The 20,858-nt window shown below is 39.8% G+C and overlaps 1 protein-coding gene across 6 annotated transcripts in view; it reads left to right on the top strand.

The window, feature by feature from the left end:
• Window positions 1–20,858, top strand: part of LOC121928362 (CUB and sushi domain-containing protein 3) — an 810,382-nt gene that overhangs the window by 598,848 nt on the left and 190,676 nt on the right. For all 6 annotated transcript variants that reach the window (XR_006103494.1, XM_042462948.1, XM_042462947.1 and 3 more), the window contains one exon: window positions 16,039–16,155. Coding sequence is in view for 5 of the 6 variants with exons in the window: in XM_042462948.1 (XP_042318882.1) it covers window positions 16,039–16,155 (117 nt within the window). In the remaining variant the exon portion in view is untranslated. The remainder of the gene's footprint in view (window positions 1–16,038; window positions 16,156–20,858) is intronic.

Genomic DNA, 20,858 nt, shown 5'->3' with positions numbered 1-20,858 from the left:
GGGCCCGATGGCATATTATTAAATATTCAGGTATACAAGTGAGGGGGCGCACTCCAATGAATAACTTTCTCTTTTGGGACAAGTTTTTAAAGACAAGGTTGCACTCTATTAAAATACCAGGAACTGTTTAGCATGAAGATCTCTGTATGGGATTAGACAAAAGTAATTCCTATGTATGCTGTAGTGAAATGCAGCACTCATATATCCAAGATGCATTTCTTCATTTAGTGAATGCTGCCAGTTCATGCAAACAGAGAGATAGTAAAGGAATTCTCAAGCAATCAACTGGGGAGGCAGAATTCTACATGGGGCTGTTTGAGGAATTAAAAGAATCAGATATTTGTGAATATCTGTGCAAAATAACTTCATCTACCTTTCTTATTTTTATGAGCAGTGTATGAAACATAGCTCCCCGCTGGATTTCATTAATCTCCAAATATTGTTCCAAATGCAATAATTTGCATCTGAGATGGATCAAAATGCTCATTTAAAATGAAATTTGAGATAAAACAACTTAATATGTATTCTGAGAGATAGCATTCATTTAAATACACATTAAAATACACATTTTGAGAGTAGTGTCGCTTTAATTTGGAGTGTGACATGTAAGCAGAATGGACTGGATGGGTAAAAAATAATCAAGACATATTTATTCAAGTGAGAACCTCTAACCTTCTGAGGGAAAAAAAAGCTTTGGAAAGTGTAAATTGAAACAGAGAAAGCTCATGATTTAAACTGTTCTAACTGGTGAAATTAGTTAATATGATTTGAATATGTTTGCATCATTGTTTTAAATTGTTTAAAGTTATTTTAATTGTAGCCCAAAGAGACCCTGGAAATTTTAATAAAACAATAACAAAACTCTGTAGAAATCAGAACAAATTCTGTCTTTCCGGGATAAAAATTATCTCCTGGATTTTTATATATATATATCCATTCCAATTTGGATTCAGATAGAAATTTATTTGACAGAAATAACTTGACCATCTTGGTGATGCCCTATGTTGGTAATGACACAAGGAAAGGATGTCCTTGTTAGTTTTGCTAGACCTGTCAGTAGCTTTTGATAACCTTTGATCTTCTGGGACGTTTGCGACTTGGAGATCTTGTTTCTCAATGTTTCCAGTCCTTTTTAGATGAGCATCCTCAAAAACATTTGATGGTTGAGGACTGTTTTTTCATCCTTATTCGTTTTAATCTGTACAGAACTTGATACTGCCCTATATGAGTTTGAGAATAGGAAGTCGTCACCAGTATGATGATACCTAGTTCTATTGGTCTTTCGCAACTAATTCCAAGGAGACTGTGGAAGAGCTGAATAATTGTTTGGATTCAGTAACTGGATGTAGGTGAATGTGGATGAACAACTGTAGGCTCAATCCAGATAAGATACACATTTTGTTGGTCAGTAGGAAGGCTAATGTGGGATTGGGATATTTGATACTAAAGCCAACCATCCACATTTGCAGCTTTGACTTTTGTGAATTTGATTATTTGCAGATTTGATTAATATGTTGTCTCAAGGAATTTCTAGGCCCTTCAGCACAACTCTGCTGGAAATTGACCATTGAGTTGCACTGGAGGACTTGGAGATTATGAATGAATGAATGAAAATTTATTTATATACCACTATTCCTACATAGATCATAGCAGTTTACAACATAAAATGGAACAATAACAATAACATATATCCCCGACAGTGCAAACAAACTACCCATACCAATTAAAAATTATACAAGAGAATCTAAAAAACCATTATATTACAGTCAATTAAAACCATATCATTAAAAGCCGTACAACAAAATAGCTGGATCGAATAATGTGCATCAAGGGAGGAGAGAAAAATATTAAGGCACATGGGGGAAAGCTTGATGGAAAAGATGGGTCTTCAAATTTCTCCTAAATAGATCTAAAGAGGTGACTAAGCGGAGCTCGTCGGGCAGAGAGTTCCAAATCTGCGGGGCTGAGATAGAAAATGCCCTCTGAGAAGAGGAAGAATACCTTGACTTTGGAACTCTGAGCAAATGTTTTCCGCCCAATCTCAGAGTGTAGGGCAGACTGTATGGGGAGAGGTGGTCCTCCAAGTACCCTGGGCCCAAGCCATTTAGGGCTTTATAGGTAATTACCAACACCTTGTATTGTGCCCAGAAGCGAATGGGCAGCCAATGTAGATCTTGCAATATAGGTGTTATATGGCTAGTCCTGGAACATCCAGTGACCAGCCTTGCTGCCATATTCTGAACCAATTGTAGCTTCCGGGTTTGGTACAAGGGTTGCCCCATGTAGAGCGCATTGCAGAAATCCAACCGAGAGGTTACCAGAGCATGTACCACCGTTTCCAGGTCTCCCCGGCCCAGGTAGGGTCGCAGCTGGCGTATCAGCCGAAGCTGATAGCAGGTGCTCCTGACCGTCGCATCCACCTGAGATGTAAGGTGGAGCGACGAGTCCAGAAGCACCCCCAGACTGCAAACTGAGTCCTTCAAGGGGAGTGTGGGTTGGTGCCACTTCTCTAGGCATTTGTAGGTCCTCTAGTATGATTCTATGGTCAACTTCTGGCAGTCCCAACTCTTTTCATGTTTTGGAAATGCACCCTTCCTACATGAAAGTTAAACAACCTACCAAACTAAACAAATTCAAATAAACAAACGTTTGGCAAATGGAGAAAACTGCCAAAAGATTGAGGGACTCTTCACCTGGGTCATACACTACTCTGAGTCGTATTTCCTGAAAAGTAGATTTTACAAAGACAAAGATTACATTTCTTACATCGGGCTAGTCTTTCCAGAAGAAGAAGCAAAGAGTTGGGGCAGCAAAGCAGAGTACATACTAACCAAAATCATCTGGTCCAGATGCAGCATTTCAGAAGAAAATGTAATGTTATTTTCCCTCAGTTTCTTGAGTATGAAAGAAAGAGTGATTTCTGGGAAAGCAAGGATTTCAGGCTTTAGCAGTTTCACTTAAAAGAAGCCAGACAAAGCCCAACCAGTGATTTGAACTGTGTTTCGGTAAGGCCTGTTACAGACTGCCAAAATAAAACTGCTCTTTGGAGGTATGCTATTTAAATGATGCATGGGTCCTAAGAGTCCAGAGGTCGCGCCAAAGCCACACTCCATTCCTAAGCACTGGAGTGCAGCTTTGGTGCAGCTTCTGGATTCTTAGGATGCATGCAGCAATTAAACAGCATACTTCCAAAGAGACCTGAAGCAGCTTTATTTTGGCAGTCTGTAACAGGCCCATGAGTGTGTTCCAGTATCAAAAAGCAAGAATATTACTCACTGGAATCTAAGTTCTTTTGAAGCAGCAAGCAGGTGAGCCCAAATTCACTTAGCTTTGTAGTTCCAGGATAGCCCAGCTGACAAACATTACAGGGTACTTGGCTGAAGAAAAAATCAGTAATGCAGTTGGGAAGACATTACAGAGTGTTTGACCTGACAGTAACCATCTGATGTCATCTCTATGTCATACCTTTTCCTAGAAGTGGACAAATCTCTTTCCCTAGAAATGCACATGCTCAGTGCCTGTTTGATTCCTTTCTGTATCCAGGTAGTATTCAACATTATATAGTTACTATCACTTGCTATGTCATCTTCCCTGGAGGGTGACTTGACAAATGGAGACAGATTTCATTTCAGAGGATGTTTTAACCCTTCTCTGTCCTGGGCCAGAAAAGATTCCAGTTAAATCTACAATCTCATATAGGACACACATGCACATATAAGTCTTATAGGAATGTTGTACAGATAATGGCAATCTGGAAACAAATAGGGTATAGATAATCTTCTCTTTGCTGAATAGACAATGAGTAAGAGGTTCCCCCCCTTACTATTCTAATAGACACTAGATGCTTACCATCTAAAATAAACACTATTAAGGAGCTTCCTATGAACAGTATTCTCTGCTTTGAAGTAGCATTGCATATTGTGACAAATTTCTTCCTTGAGATGTACTAGTATGCAATTCATTATGTAAATGAGATTTCTCTCCCCACTGTCTCTCCCCATTCTCTCTAGCACAACAATAAATAGCAATTGTCCACTGAATAAATATTCTCTAAAAGCAAACTTTAGTATATTTATTCTAGTCAATTTCATTCATTGGCTGAACTCATTTTAATTTTGTGCTCCGTTGGCTTTTCTGGTATCATGATCTATATGAATTGTGCCAGATCTGGACATGACCACTGGGATAAAAAACATTTGTATACAGTCTCTCCCTTGCATACAGTCAAAATTGGATTCATTGTCACTAATGTATTTCCTTTAATTTCACTTTGTAACTTGTATTCTTCCCCTAATATACTAGATTTCAGAAAGTACAGAGGGCTGCCCTATAAGGCATGGATAGCTACCAAATCAGGGATAGCCTTGGAATAAAATCTCTGTATTTTGCAAATGTAATGAGTTTTGCAAAATAACCTTTCTGAGGGACTATGAAAGTACACGGGAGAGAAATTAGTTGACAGAAACAGATTTCATGGTCCTACACTAACTATTTTTTTCCTGAGTAACAGTTATGGACAACTATTATAATAGGTCAACATTGCACACCACATTAATTAAAATTTTGGTGGTTTGTCTGTTTGCAGGAGGTCTATAAATATATTTATAATAGTTTTTTTTAGCACAAAGCTCTTGTGCTAAAAGCCAGAGTAAAAAGAAGCTCAGATACTCTGATTTAATCCAAAAAAAAAAAAAAAATGGAAACCATCACATAGGCATATAAACAGCATGGCAGAAGTGTGAGAATCTGAGAAAGCAAAAACACAAAAGTATGACAAATATGGTAGGTCACAAATAATTAAGTGAATGTAATTACAACATACACAAACCAGAGAGTCAATAGGTGAGCATGGGGAGAAGGGGGGAAAGGAGGCATGTATGGGGGGCCTCCATGATTGTGTAACTGAGCACACCACTGTAATGGTCTAGCAGGGCGTTGCACATCCAAATATGTGGTCAGGCACACCACCGATCACATGGGCTATCCAGTGGGAAAGTGGCTGGGCAGGACAAGGGAGGTAATTTGCAGTGTTCATGTGATCATGCACATGCATTGTGGGGGAGGTGGAAAAATAATTGTGCTGTGGCTTGATGCAGCATAGTTCAGAGTGCTTGGTGTTTGGGCTGTCTTGGGAGGAGACAGTGCAGACAATGGGGATTCAACCCGGCTTGGGAACTAGTATTGTTATTATCAACCCAGCTTTTAAAATATGAGATATCAAAATCCATGTGATAATGACATTTTAACCTGGTGTGTAAAAGATAGTAAAACAAGTGTCAACCAAGCCTCTTTGAGGATGGTATTACATTATTTTGATGATTAAAACATAGCTCTCTCCCTTATTGCTTTGATGGCAGGAATACTGTATAGAACACCACAATGGAGGATATTTACCTTTGGGCAAGTTCATATAGAGAAATGCCTGGGTTCAAAGTCATGAAAGCCTTTAAATATAACATAGACACTTGGAAATGGATTCAGAGGCCATTCCTCATTAGGAATGGCACTGTAATATTAAATCATCATGTCTTTGGAACCTAGTCTTTGTGAGTCTTCTGCTGGTCTTCCCTTCCTTATTATTATTATTTGTAGAAGCTACTGGGCTATATCGTCTCAGAATTGTTTTTGTTTGTTTATGTTTCCCAGCACTGAGTATTCACCTAGAACATTTTGTATAAAAATATACTGACAGATTGCCTGGATTATGAAGACCTCTAAAATGAAAGCAATACATTTAAGCAAGCTGAAATGGTTAGTTTTTTTTAATATTTCATATATACAAATCTAGTTTCAGCTTTAGGGAAAATAAATCGAGAACAAAAATGATGGGCTAAAGCAAGGGTTCCAGCTTAGGCTCCCACACATTATAACAATAGTTCAATAGTTAGGGATGTTGCAGATCAGGCTTTTAATATCCTTTAGTCATAAAGTTTTGAAACCATTTATTATGTCGTATTTTTGAGTGTGTGTGATTGAACATTGCTTAGTGTGTTTAGCATTATCAGGAGGTTACATGTCTCCCCATCACCTCCACTTAAAAAACCCCACTGTAAATTCCATTTGTACAATAACTCAGTTCTTTAAAAACTGCAAGTAGAATGTGCACATTCTACTTCTGCTGTACTTCGATCATGTATCATTATCATCCTTGGCATATGAAACAATTGATTTTATATTTGGCATCACCTAGATTGAAGACTGAGTTACCCATGGTGCAACTGGAGAAAATGTTTGAAGACCCCAACTGGCTAGCATCTTATGCACAAGCTTCTTGTACTGTGATTCTATCAAGAGGCATTTTTTTTTCCTGGACAGGGGAATGCTCTTCCCTTGCCCTCACCAAGGGTTGGTGGCATTTGCTCTGGTGTGAGTGAAGAATCAGGGAGCCTTGGTGACACAGTGGATAAATGTCTGTACTGCAAGCCACAAGGTTGTTAGTTTGATCCCAGCGGCTCCAAGGTCCACTCAGCCTTGTATCTTTTCTTAGGTCACTAAAATGAGTACCCAGTTTGTTGGGGGCAATTATCTTACATATTATAAACTTCTTAATAATAATAATAATTTGTTTTATTTATATACCACTATTCCAAAGATCATAGCGGTGAACAGCAAGTAAGCTAATTAGCAAGTAAGCTAATTTGCCCCCAACAGTCTGGGTACTCATTTTAGCGACCTCGGAAGGATGCAAGCCTGAGTCGAGCTTGGGCCCTTTTGCTAGTCTTGAACTCGCAACCTTGTGGTTTTGAGTGAATGGCTGCAGTACAGGCATTTACCCACTGCGCCACCAGGGCTCCATGCTTAGGGAGTGCTTAGTTCACTGATAAGCGAATGTACTTGCTATTTCTATTGCTATTGTGTGTTGGGAATGTAGCCTTGATCATTTCCCCAAGAAAGAGAGAAAAGAATTCCCTGAGGTGGCCCCTCCCTCTGCACTGAAAATTGTTCTGGACCCAGGGAGGGATCCTCTTGATCTGTTAACACTGCCAAGCTGAGTCACAGTAGCACAAAAACATTCTTCTAACAAGAGAGTTCACACATGTAACTGCTCAAGAGAGCAGTCCTGTGCCTCATTCTGTTCTTTACTGCTGAGCATTTTAAGATGTTCAATTAATTCCTGCCTGCCTGCCTGCCTGCCTGCCTGCCTGCCTCTCTCCCTCTCTCTCTCTCTCTGTGTGTGTGTGTTTTGCATAAGAGCTGATTTTAGGGTCTGAGCATAACTGAGCATAAATGCTTTCAGATGGATCGTTTACAAATGGCTGCACCAGTATCTCACAAATTACCTAGCTGCAGCTATATGACATAATGATAAGACAATTTGAGTAACACATGCACTGAGCATCCAGGTGGTATATTGACAGTATGCTTTGAAATTGAGTAAAATATTTTACATAATTCAGCAAGGATATTTTTTTATTATTATGCTGCATGCTAGGAAAGTAAATCCTCAACTATCTCACCTCTGTGTGCAAAGATGAGGTCTTACTGTAGGTTTCTGTCTGCTGTGGGAGAAGATGAATATCTCTCTCCTGTAGAGTCCCTGGTCGGGTAAAGCAGGAATTAAGCTAGCCTGTTCCCCTTGCCAGCCTGATGAGACTCCTGAAAACTACAGCTCCCAGATTACTCAGAGGGCTGGAGGCTAACACCGCCATTCAAGAAGGGTACATGATTGTGAAGGACTGAGTATGATGTCAGTGCCAGCCAATTATGTCAGTCTTGGTGCTAGGCCCCAAGAAACTAACCAACCATTCTAGTTAACTGTGTTACTGCAACAGGTGGGGAGAGGGGGAAACTGGCCAGCAAACACTGGAGTGCCCTAAACCTGCTTAATACCACCAGTGCAAACAAGCAAAGAAACATAGGAGCCCACCACAACCCAAGAGCAAACAAAGTGAGTAACAAATGTTATAGCTGATTGAACAAAGCCTTGAAATCATGTCAAACTGAACTGAAAAAGAACACATGAAAGAGCAGACAGCACTTATAAAACTTCTGCCTTCACCCCAGTCATGTGATACTGGCTAGGTAGCAAGCACCAAGTGTGCTGCATTCTGGCCTCAATACATGGAGGCCATAAAATATCTTCCTTTCCTGCAGCATCTTCAGCTGTGCTAGTCAGGGAATGTATTCTAGCCAATTGTCTTTTTGTGACACTTAACAAGTCTCACTTCTTTATTAATATTCTTGATCAAATCTCCCATATTTCAAAGACCCCATTTTTAAAAAAGGTAGATCCTAATAATTATAGTATTATTTCCATACCTATTGTAATCATCATGAAAGTCTAAATCTTAATATATGGTTAGCAGTTTCTCATTAGAGTATGGCCACATTTTTAGTACTCAAATTCTAAAATGGGATTCAATAATGTATCTAAACTGCTTTTGCATTTTGAATATTTTTGCAATTCTTTTTAAATGCCTTTTCCCCAGAGTCCTTTAATCTAGGTCCAGTAGAATATAGCTTTATTATTTTAAAATGAGCTTTACTATTTTAAAATGAACAGCTGTGGGGGGGGGGAGGCACAATTCAGAAGACTGCTAGCGATTTCTCTTAAAGAATGGACAAAAGGAGCATATGCCAGTAAAAGCAAAAGATACTTATATTTTCAGAAAATCCTGTCATTGAAGATACTCTTTCAAAATTCATTCACTGTGATGGTAGGAAGGAAATTTGCATAGACTTGGCTTCAGAAGTAGTGTTAGATGTTGTGTGTTAGAAATCCTTTAATCCATGGAAATAAAATGATAGATGTTCTGTGAAATGACTGAATCAAGAATGGAGATGCCCCCCCCCCCAAAAAAAAATCTACATAGAATGAGACGCAGGGAGCCTAGGAACTGAGCTATACAAAAAAATGTGGCTGAAATAAAATGGAAGATTTTTTAAACAAATACACCAGCAGTGATACTCCATCTTTTCAGTTTGGCATTATAACCAGGTGTGGGCAGTCTCCAGATGCTGGACTTCATTACTATGCTTGGTAGAACTGATGAGAGCTTTCTGAAGGGCTGCATTTTGCCCTGATTTATTTGTTTTAGTTTTCATTGTGTGCCTTCAAGTTATTCTGACTTGTGCTGACCCCAATTCAAAACTATCATGGTGTTTTTTTGTTTTTTTTGGCAAGATTGATTCAGAGGGGGTTTACCATTGCCTCCCTTTGAAGGTGAGAAGGGGTTACCAAAAAAAGCTCTGATTGAAATAAGATTTGAACCCTGGCTTCCCAGAGGCCTAGTCCAACACTCAAACCACTATACCATACTGGCACCCATTGAAAATTAAGCTGAATCTCTGGATAATGACTTGGTTATTTCTTGAAATAGCAACACATATATGTCTTACACAAAATCTAAATAATACTTGGCCATGATTAAGTGATATAATTCTAATGTTGCCAAGAGGAGAAAATGCCATTGGACCCTGGACTATCTGCAAAGAGATAGAATCATAGAATCATAGAGCTGGAAGAAACCACTAGGGCCACCCAGTCCAACCCCCTTCCATTCAAGAAATCACAAACAAAGTAGTCCTGACAGATGGCCATCCAGCCTTTGTTTAAAGACCTCCAAAGAAGGAGACTTCAAGGGACTGTGTTCCACTATCAAACAGCTCTTACTGTCAGGAAGTTCCTCCTAATAATGAGGTAGAATCTCTTTTCCTGTAGCTTTCATCCATTGTTCCAGATCCTATTCTCTGGAGCAGCAGAAAACAGTCTTGTTCCATCCTTAATATGACACCCTTTCAAATATTTCAACAGGACTGTAATACCATCTCTTAACCTTCTCTTTACCAGGCTAAAAACACCCAGATCCTTAAGTTTCTCTTCATAAGGCATAGTTTTCAGAGTTTTCACCATTTTGGTCACTATGCTCTGAACACGATCTAGCTGGTCAATATCCTTTTTGAAATGTAGTGTCCAGAACTGGACACAGTATTCCAGGTGAGGCCTGACCAAAGCAGAATAGAACAGAAATATTAATTCCCTTGATCTAGACACTATACTTCTATTGATGCAGCCTAGAATTGCATGGGCTTTGTTAGTTGCCACATCACACCGTTGACCCCAACTTGTGGTATACTAGGACTACTAGATCCCTTTCACATGCATCCCCCATCCTATGGACCCTATTGCATGGGTTTAAAGGAGTGGCTTACCTTTCCCAAATTCACTGTTAATTTGGGAGGCAGCCACTTCCTATCACACATAAAACACCACCAAATTGTTGCCTCGGTCCATCCTGGATGCAGCCCGGGTCATCTAAACCGATTCCACATCCATTTTTAGAGGTTGGAAGCTTCCATCCTCTAAAAATGGCCGCAATGGCAGCTTAGATGACCCTGGCTGCATCCGGGATTGACCCGGGTGGTAATTTGGCAGTGATTTATGTGTGATAGGAACTGGTTGCCTCCCAAATTAGCAATTAATTTGGGAAAGTTAAGATGCTCCTTTAATTTCATGTGATAAGGTCCTCTATCTATGCATGTCTGCCTAAGTGCAATACCTTACATTTCTTCCTTATTTTTTTAGTTTTGGCCCAGATTTCTATCAAGATCATTTTGAATTTTGATCCTTTCCTCTGGCGTATTGGTAACTCCTCCTAATTTGGTATTATCTACAAATTTGATAAGCACTCTCCATTCTTTCATCCAAGTCATTGATACAGATGTTGGATAGTGATGTAGCACCTTTGAGAGTAACTGAAAGGAACAAGTTGGTAGTATGAGCTTTGCAGACTTGAACTTCTTCCTTAGATGCTTGTAAGTCTACAAAAACTCATGCTGCCAACTTTTATCTTTCAGCTTTATAAAAGCTAGTAGCATAAGTTTTCATAGACTTAAGCTTCTTTTTAGATGCATGCAGGTCTACAAAAGCTCATGCTACTAGCTTATACCTTTCAGCTTTACATCTCTCAAAGGTTCTACTAGATATCTTTGTATACTGAGTTTACAGACTAATACGACTATGCCTTTGAATATACAGTGCACCCACGTTATACATGGCTTTGAGCTTATGGGCTCAAGCTGTGTGGGAGCACACAGGGCACAAAGGGCGGCGCATCCCATGTGCCGCACTGCCACACACAACGAGCCCTATTCACTTGAATGGGGCTCAAGCATAGGCGGAATTCGCCAGAACGGATCCCCCGCGTAAGGCGAGGTTCCAGTGTAATCCTCTGTTGTAAGCCACTTTGAGTCCTGAACAGGAAAAAGAAGGATAGAAATCATCATCAGTTTCATCATCATCATCTACATAGTGGGACCATCTGTCTACCAAACCATTAATCAGTAACTACATTTGCATTTACTGTAATGTTTCTTAATTGCATAAGTCATTGGATATTTGGCTAAACTGTGAATTCCTCTGCCTACCAACATTGGATGGGATCCTGAGTTCTGTTTCACAAACAGAACCATTCATCCCATTCAGAGAAGGGAAGCCAATCAAAAAAGGCTTCTACTAGAGCAGATGAAAGGGAAACATTATTTTTTTACTGGTTTCATGTGCAGTCCATGCATAATCTCAGTTTTTAAAAACCCAGATATTCCCTCAACCCCGTAGAACAGATATGGGAAGGCAGTGGGATGCATGACTGCAGTCTGGGTGAGAAGAAAATAAGTGACTCATTGGTTTCTTCTCTTATGCTTATAATAGCATTTGGTGAATGGAATTCTGAAGAAGGGATATTGCAATGGATGGAGAATTGTTCAGATTTGGCTCTGTGTTTCTAGTCGTACTCACAAGATATTTTCTTTGAAAATCAGTGTGTCAGACAGCCAAGTTCAAAGGCAAGTGTGTACACTGGACAGCTGGCATGAAGGAAGTAATCCAGATGGCTGAAAGTCTAGGGGAAACTGAAGTGATGTAGTCCAGTTGCACAAAGGGTGTATCCTTTGACCTTGCTCAGTGACAGATTGCTTATATAGAGAGAAGAGACATCTGAGAGGTTTATTTCATTCTTGGCACCAGGCTGGCTTTATTGTATGATCTCGCTGCAACAATATGAGTGTGATGGGAAAATATCTGAACGCGCTGACTATTAATTCTCTCAGGTGCTAGAGTCTCAGTCAAACACACACATCTAGTTGCATCTGGCAAAACACTCTAGGCCTCGATATTTCATAAATCCACTGTGAGGGTGCTTATAATTGTACTTTAATGTATGTGTTATTCTTATGAAGATGTAATGCAAATGTTCATAAACATATACACACAACATATTTGACAATTAAATAATATTTATTTCTCCAATGGAATGATTGCCTTTAGTAGAGTATTTAATTAGGACGTTGGGAAAAAGTGGCATAAAAGATGAATACCAAACGTTGGAAAAAGAACAAATTTAGATTCAACAAGCCAAGAGTTCTAGTCTATATAGTTGATAAATATGATGGTAAAATCTCTGAACGGACATTATAATCAAAAGTGAAATAATCTTTTTCTCTACGTTTAAGCCCCCATCCCATTTTGCATAACAAATAATTGATCTATTTTCATTTAGTCAAGCTATAGACTTATTTAAAGAAAACATGTATAGTTGGATCTGCATATCCACAGATTCTTTCTCTTTATCCAGGAACCGTGTGTGTGTGTGTGTGTGTGTGTGTGTGTATGTGTATATGCAAACTTTGATTTTATATAAGGGACACCATTTTACTATGCTATTGTATTTAATGGGACTTGAGCATCTACAGTGTTTCATATCCACAGGGAGTCCTGGAACCAAACCCAAGCAGATACTAACAGCCCACTGTATAAACATTTCTGTAACTATTTACTCTATTTGTCAGCTAATGGAATGGACCAGAAATTATAATTACCAAGTGGACTGCATAAAGTGACAGGTATCTTTTCAACCATTGTAATATCAAAAGAAAATAAATATTGAATATACGATGACATATAGTTTCTGTTTTCCAACATTCTATGCATTGTTAGAAATTTTCATATAAGCATTTTTTTCATTTCGTCACCATTCTTGTCATCCTTTCCTGCAATGAAAAGATACACAGAATCCTAGTAAGAAGAATTGAAATACACTTCCTGTTGTCTAATTTCTGCTTGTCAGAACATCTAAAATAATTCTCTTGGTATTCAAATTGCTGTTAATATATAGGAATAAGATCTAACCTGTTGGCCAGAATCCTGTTGAAGCTTTACGATTCTGTAACTTGTACAAACAGCTGGACATTTTATCAGGGCTCTGGAATTCAAGATATGCTTTCAGAGTGGAGTTGGAAGCAAAATGAGTGGAGCCAGAGTCAGTAGAAATGTAGACTCTGACTTCAAAATAAAAATATATAATATTATAACAATGTATGGTAGATATATCATTTTAGCTTTTTAAATGTTATATGTATTTTATATATAATATATGTATTATTTTTATTTTATATTTTAGCTCTTTAAATGTATTAAATGTCTGTTTTGTTGCATACAGGAATATATTGTATAGGAAGTTAGAAATGTTCAGAAATTTCAGTCAAATTAATTTTAATGTGAATTCGAAGGCTTTCATGGCCGGCATCCATAGTTCGTTTTGGGGTTTTCGGGCTATGTGGCCATGCTACTGAAAAACAGTAAAATGAGGACTCAGCAAATACAAATGAGAAGCCACTTAGGGTCAGGGACTTTCCCAGCAGATAATGATCACTAATTAGCAGACACTAATCCTCTTTGCATATCTTCCCACCCTGAGACCTGACCATCAATACACAGATCAACATGAAATTCCTCCCTACCCAGGGTCACACTGTGTGTGTGTGTGTGTGTGTGTGTGTGTGTACAGCTCTCTTCTATGCCAACATTCTCTGAAAATACCAGCAAAATGGCTGATCAAATAATAGACACTCTGGGCCATGTGTCCATTTTGATTCAGAAATTGTGACAGGCCTGACAGATTAGGGCTTTGCCCTTAACAAGGTCCAAGTCATTCCCATGAAGGTACATTATCAGTATGCAAGGGGGTGATCCCACATGCCTCTCAAACAGCATTGACATCTTTCCTCTCCATCTCTGGACTATCATTCCATGGCTCCCCATTGTGGAAACATCTCTAGTCTGAGCAGTTTGTGGAAATGACTGTTCCAGTCCTGTCAGTAGACTGGCTGCAGATCAGGACCCAGCACATCAGCCAGCGGAGCTTATTGGCCACTTAAACCTAGTGGCAGTTGGCTGGGCCTTCATGTAGCATCTATGTAATGCCATAAGGGGAATGAGACAACAGCATTATACCATAAGATTTATGAAAGGGTTGAAGGAGGATCTCATGGTGTGGCAATTTTAATGAAATTTATAGTATCATGGTATGGAACATGTATTAGACTTCACAAAATAGATACTTATAGGAAACATTGTGAGTGGGTGCTTCAGAGCATAATTCCTGTGCAGGCAGTGATCGCCATGCTTAAAATATCTGAGCTTGTTTTTGTCCTATACTGTATGGGCTGATAGTATGCAATCAGTTGCAAGTTGATCGCTTACCATAATGCTTCTCGGAGCCCATTAGCCCAGCGAGAAGGTTTAGCTGGCCTCTCATTGGAGAGACCAGGATATTTAAACAAAAATGGCATGCTCTGCGTGACCGTTAGACAGGGAGGGGACGGGGCTAAGCTTATTTATGGCTCTCCCGCCCTGGCCTCCCTGTCAGTTCTGAAGAGCTGGCCCACCCTCCCATCTCGACGACAGTGTAAGATTCATTCTGGTTGCTTCAGAGCTGGGTAGGAATTTTTGCCCTTGTTTTACCAAGGGTTTTTTGCCTACCCTACACTGTTGGATGGGGAATTGGATGATTGGCTTAGGGTGTGGCCATAAATAGGCTTGATGCAGAGGCGGGGAGAGATACTCGGTTTGGTGAGCACCTCGGCACCCTCCTAAAGGGTGAAGGTGGGTCTCTGGAACAGAGGTTTACGTCTTGAGGCTAAACACGAAGGGAAAGAGACTTGCCTTGGGGCGGGCTTGAGAGTCAAACCCTCACTTAATTCTTGAGAGTTAAGTGGGGAAGTCTTGGGTTGGCCTTCCGGATGAGGGCCGGCCAGGGGCAACCCAAATTGTGGATTGCCCTTGGGGCTCAGGTGTTTTTGCCCTTTTTGGAAGCTGGGGAATTGGCCTTGGAGCAGACCATCCGCCAACTGTTCTTACACAAGGTTCTCCCCCTGGGCTTGCAGTTCTCAAGAAATAAAGTTAAATAAGTTGAATTTTAATAAAGTTGCCCATTTTATAACCCAGTTCTCTGTGTCTGGTCTCGTTATTTAATGAGTTGGTCAGCAAATGCCTATCCTTTAAAGATATAGATGTATAGTTGGTACTCCCTTCCCCCAGATTGCTGGCTTCTTTCCTAATTTAGTCACTTTGAGATATATATATATATATCAGCAGGACTATTTTTTCTTTGCATCTGCTTATGACTTTTTTTTTCTTTTCATGGTGTTTTAGCAGTGAGATCTTTTAAAAGCCAATTCCACTATCTCCCCAAATTTACAAGTTAGAACATACCATTTGATTTTGCAAAAGTTCATGTAAGCCACTCTTGTTTGTGGTATACATACATAAATACATACATACACACATATACACATTTTGATAATTTCAAAAATCTGAAAAGTTGATTAGAGGAGTTAGGGGGGATACAGAAATAAATAGTTATACCATGAAGAGTATTGTCTTGACTATCCTTTTCTAGTCAGGATACACACGTACACTGACCTAATATAAAAGTATTGCTAAAACATATTTTATTTCACTTCTGCAAAATAACTTTTTTCATTAGGAGTTCTATGAAATCAACTACTATAATTACCAGTTAGGTTTCATAATACTTATTACCCAAGCTTCTCAACAATTAATTAAACATGTTTCCTTTATGGGCACAGTGAGTCAATATTGGCTACAATTAGAGATGTATATTTTTCCCAACAGACCTGTTGGCACTCCTATGTGTAGGCTATTGTTTAAAAACAGTGAATAGATTTTAAACATTTTTTAATGTTTAGTTAATATGATTTGCTGTATTTATGTGGATTCATTTTCCTTCTGATTCTTAGCTTTGTGTGGAGGCGATGTGAGAGGACCAAGTGGAACTATTTTATCTCCAGGTTATCCTGAACTGTATCCAAATTCACTGAATTGCACATGGACTGTGGATGTTACTCATGGAAAAGGTACAGCACTTACCTATATTTTACATAACCATAATACCTTTTACTTCATTTTAGTGCTCACTGGCAGCACATTCCATAAATCTTTGTGAGCCATCGGGAACATTTTTGTACTATGCTGTATTTGTATGCTTCTGCTCCCTATATATCTTTCACTATTTGTAAAGAGAGATAAAGTATACTCATTTATTGTAGTCAACCAAATAACCCATGGTATCAAATTTACAACCATTCAGTCTTCAGAGTAGAGATACCAGAGTAATACCAAAAACACATTTCACATACAGATGCTGGAATAGATGCTAGTATGGAATTACATTGACTACTCTGAAGTCCCAGACTGTAAGGCTGGATGCAAATAGTCCCGTGCTTATGTACACTAAAGTTGTGAATCATTCTGGGCTGAAATGATTGCATTATGATAATATTTGTTCTGTTTTTACTGTTGGTGTGTTCAGCTTCAAATAGAATGGGAATCCTTTTCCTTCTGTGAAAACAAGCCAAGGGTGCCTTTTGAAACCGTCTCTCCTCCAACACATTCTCCTCTTGCACATGTTAGTCAAGATCAAACACATCAAGCTTTTGAGTTTAATCTAACCTAGTTTAAAATGTTGAGCTAGACTTGTTAGAAGTTACCTTTGTAGATCCCTTCAAGAAACCTTGGCTTCTAGTTTGTTTCTTGGCACAATTTAAGTTGTTTACTTTGACCCCCACCATTCTAAATAGTTTGGAGCTAGTGTTACTTCCTTCATATGAAGTAGCCAATAATTTATAGAGTTCATCAGAAACAATGTTATGTGTCTGGCCATCTAGAGAGACTAGATTCATGGATACTAAAGGCCAAGCCCTGTTGTTATCATATAGAATCTTGTGCAATCTTGCTTCCTAAGAAATATGGTGATTTAGGTGTTATTTATTTTATTATTTACACACATGTGTGCATAGACATATGTCAACCATCATGAGATCATAATGCTGAATCTTTGATTAATTCCAACACAAAAACTATAGTGACTCTGTAATTATGTGTGTTTTTTATCTGTCTATCTATCTATCTGTGTAATTTCATTTGGCCTGTCAACTTATGGCTACCGCATGAATTTCATAGGATTTTCTTGGCCAAGGAATATTCAGAGGTGTTTTTGTCAGTTCTTTCCTCTGAAATATAGTCTACTGTATCTGGTCTCCCATCTAAGTACTTAGAAGATAGCTGACCTTTGCTTATCTTTTAAGATCAGCAAGATTTGTTGCCTTTAGAGTAAATAGGTATGCTATCTATCTAGCAAATAGTTAATTTAAAAAACAAACAAACATGTTTTCTCCAGCTGGTGTAATTCCAGAATCCAGCTCTACCAAGAGAGGGCTGGTCCCACTTCTTTACTGCAGCCCTCATATGCAACCCCAAAATGAGCAGGAAGAGAGATTCCACTTTAACATTAGGATAATAACATTACCATCTTCCTGATAGTAAGATCTATTAAACAGTGGAATACTCTGCTGCAGAGTATGATGGAGGCTCCTTCTTTGGGGGTTTTTAAACAGAGGCTGGATGGCTATTTGTCAGCAATGCTTTAATTGTGTATTCCTGCATGGCAGAAGATTGGACTTTATGGCTCTTGAGGTCTCTTCCAACTCTTATGAGTCTACGATTCATTGATTCTATGAAATTTTGGAAGCCAATGGGATACTGCCCAAAACAATTTTGGAGCAGTGCAGAAGGCTGATGTGGAAAAAAGAAATTTCTGCTGTCCCTGTACAATCATGGATTTAACCCATAGATTATGTGGAATATTTACTATACCAAATACATTTTAAATTTAACCCACTTTTGTCTAATATTGTGGGTATCAAAATACAGCCTCTGTTGCAATGTCATAATTCTCTAGAGGTTAATCAGATATTTCTCTAACAGGAGTGGGGTTAATATTTGTTGATAGTTGATATTTTGCTGGTACCTTTGCCTCAGTAACAGAATGACAAACAAATTTTACTTTGAACTTGCAGTATTGCTTCCTTAGTATTTCAGATCAGCAGGAAAATTTAGGGTAAATAGGGCCTCCCGACTTACCGGGCAGGCCTCATTGCCGCCAGGGGGTCTTCCTCACCGCCCACTCTTTCACGGGCCCAGGCTGTGCCCCAGTATGCCTTGCAGGGGCCCGTGGGCCCGCAATTAGCTGGCTGGGAGGGAAAGAGGATGGACTTCTAACTTTCAGTGGTTGCTTTTGCAGGTGGGAGGTCCCTCTCCATGGTTGCCCCGGTCCTCCAGGGCAGCTGATTGGTCAGCTGGCCTGGAGGCAGGGCTCCCTCCCTCCCAGCTTCTCCTTTTAGGTGGCCTATTTAAGGCCACATGGCATCCCTTCGAGGCACGATTTACAGCTCGGCTCTCCCACCCTACTTCCCTAGGGTTTGTGGTTTTTCCTGTCATAACTTCTGGGGCAGCAGCATAGGTCATGGATCTGGTGGGCGTGGTTTCCAGGGCTGTGTAGCACTGGATCGGGAGTCCTTCAGGACACGGGAGCACTGAGGGCATGCATTGTGGCCATTGCAAGGGCCACATCATTGCAGCGCCTCTTGGCGACTAGGGGCTTGATTGAGAACATGCGATCGGCTGTTTGCATGTCTGCGAGATGGCATTTCCATAGCCCTTAGGTTATCCCAAAGCCTGGCCGTGACCAAGCATTTTGGTTCATCAAACAACTGGGGGGTTATATGATGTTCTAGATCCAGACCTCATGCTTTGGGCCAACTCTACCTTGGTTGCTGGTTTAATAAAGTTGTGGCCTTTCCTCCATTTGCGGATCTTGGTATTATTATGGCAGCACCCCTCCTAGGCAATAGGGTAGGCTGCCCAGACACAATCATAGAATTTAGAGTTGGAAGAGACCACAAGGACCACTGAGTCCAAACCCTGCCATGCATGAATACACAATCAAACCCCTCCTGATAAACGGCTATCCAGACTGTGAAGGAAACTCCACCACACTCCAAGCCAATGTGTTCCACTGCTGAACAGCTCTTACTGTCAGGACATTCTTCCTAGTGTTTTTCTAGTACAAAATGATCAGTGGCATCTTACCTCTACGTCCAGCAATTTAGCCTCCAGATAAATGTTCATGCTTCCAGGATATTCTGCCTGGGTACAGTACTATAACTATACTTCAAGAGAGGCAATGATGCTCTTTTCCCCAGACTTTCAGGCAGTGTTGTCACTAGGTTTGGTGCCACTCAGTGTTGTAATTCATGGATTCACCCCCCCACCCCCCATTACTCTGCCATACCACACCATACAGAATCTTTAGTAACGTTTTTTATATACTAATGTTACTCATAAGTTGTATTTCCCATATATTACTGAATGTAATGGCAATAGTTGTGGCATAAACAACTAGAAAAATTAAAATTATATGTCCAAATTACAATATCATACACAGCCTGAGTTTCATGTAGTTAAAGTGAAAGTTTGCTAAGATGTGAGGTTTTTATAGAAGAATTTTAAAAAATATTAATTTCAAAAATCCTGGGACTTCTCTTTTTTCCTCCCACTGAGCCTCAGCCGTCTCACCATATCTCTTTCACTAAGCTCCAGTATTTTAAAGGGATGCAGGTGAATGTCACAGCCTGTTTCTCCCTGTTTGGGGAGCATTTGTGTCACAGCCCCCCCTCCAGGATGTCACCTAGTATGTCCTCACTCTCCTTGTAGGGATGTAAAGAATATTCTCCAAAATTCGAAAATTAGGAGAAATATGCCTAATTTGACAATTTCGATAACATTTTAGAGAGAAGAAATTCTGAGCACTTCTCGATCAATGAGTAAGAATTTTGATTTTTAATCATTTCGAAATGAAAGGGAGAGACAGTGTGTTGTGTATATATATATATATCGTGTGTGTATATGTATATGATGTATATATATATATATACACAAAAAAGATGTGTTGTTGTAGCACGTACATGCAGCTTACACTTCAGCTGCTCCACAGTTTGTGTTTGTGTGTATATATATTATCTATATATCTATATATATATATTATATGCAGTGTGTATGTGTATAGTCTGTGTGTGTGTTGTATATATATTTCTATATCTACACACCCACACACAAAGGTGTACGTAACATATACATGCAGCATTACACTTTCAGCTGCTCCACAGTTGGTGTGTGTGGTATATACATATGTGTGTGGTGTGTGTGTGGGTGTGTTGTGTGTGTATGGTCCTTGAGGGTACCCCACCTCTAGCCTCCCAGTTCACCATAGAAATTAACTGGCTGACCTTGGGCAAGTCCATCCCTCGCTTCAACTCCAACTCCTAAGTATTCCTTCATGGTAGGTTTATTCATGGCAGAATTCTTGCCTTCGCACCCTACTCTGCTTCTTCTTGAGGATTCCTGCTGGCGAGAAGAGCATTGCCACTTGGCACCGACCCCTCCCCTTCTCATCTGTGAGGGTCACACTATTTCGCCTTCAGGGGCATCCCATGGCAAAAACTCCTCTTTATGCCAAGAAACTCTCAGTTTGTTCCATCTTCCGTGTCATCCTGATGTTGAACAGGGGTCAGACTACATGCCCTCTCGTATGCCATGTATTCCTATGTTTACTTCATAGCAGAAGGGGCTTGGACTGGATGGTCCTTGAGTCCCCTCAACTCTAGCATTCTTGTTGGGGGCTTCACAGTTTATTTTTGAGTCTGGGCTCCCCCCCCCCCCT

The sequence above is a fragment of the Sceloporus undulatus genome, chromosome 4 (assembly GCF_019175285.1).
Source record: "Sceloporus undulatus isolate JIND9_A2432 ecotype Alabama chromosome 4, SceUnd_v1.1, whole genome shotgun sequence".
Taxonomy (NCBI): domain Eukaryota; kingdom Metazoa; phylum Chordata; class Lepidosauria; order Squamata; family Phrynosomatidae; genus Sceloporus; species Sceloporus undulatus.
This window is presented reverse-complemented; position numbering and strand designations above follow the sequence as displayed.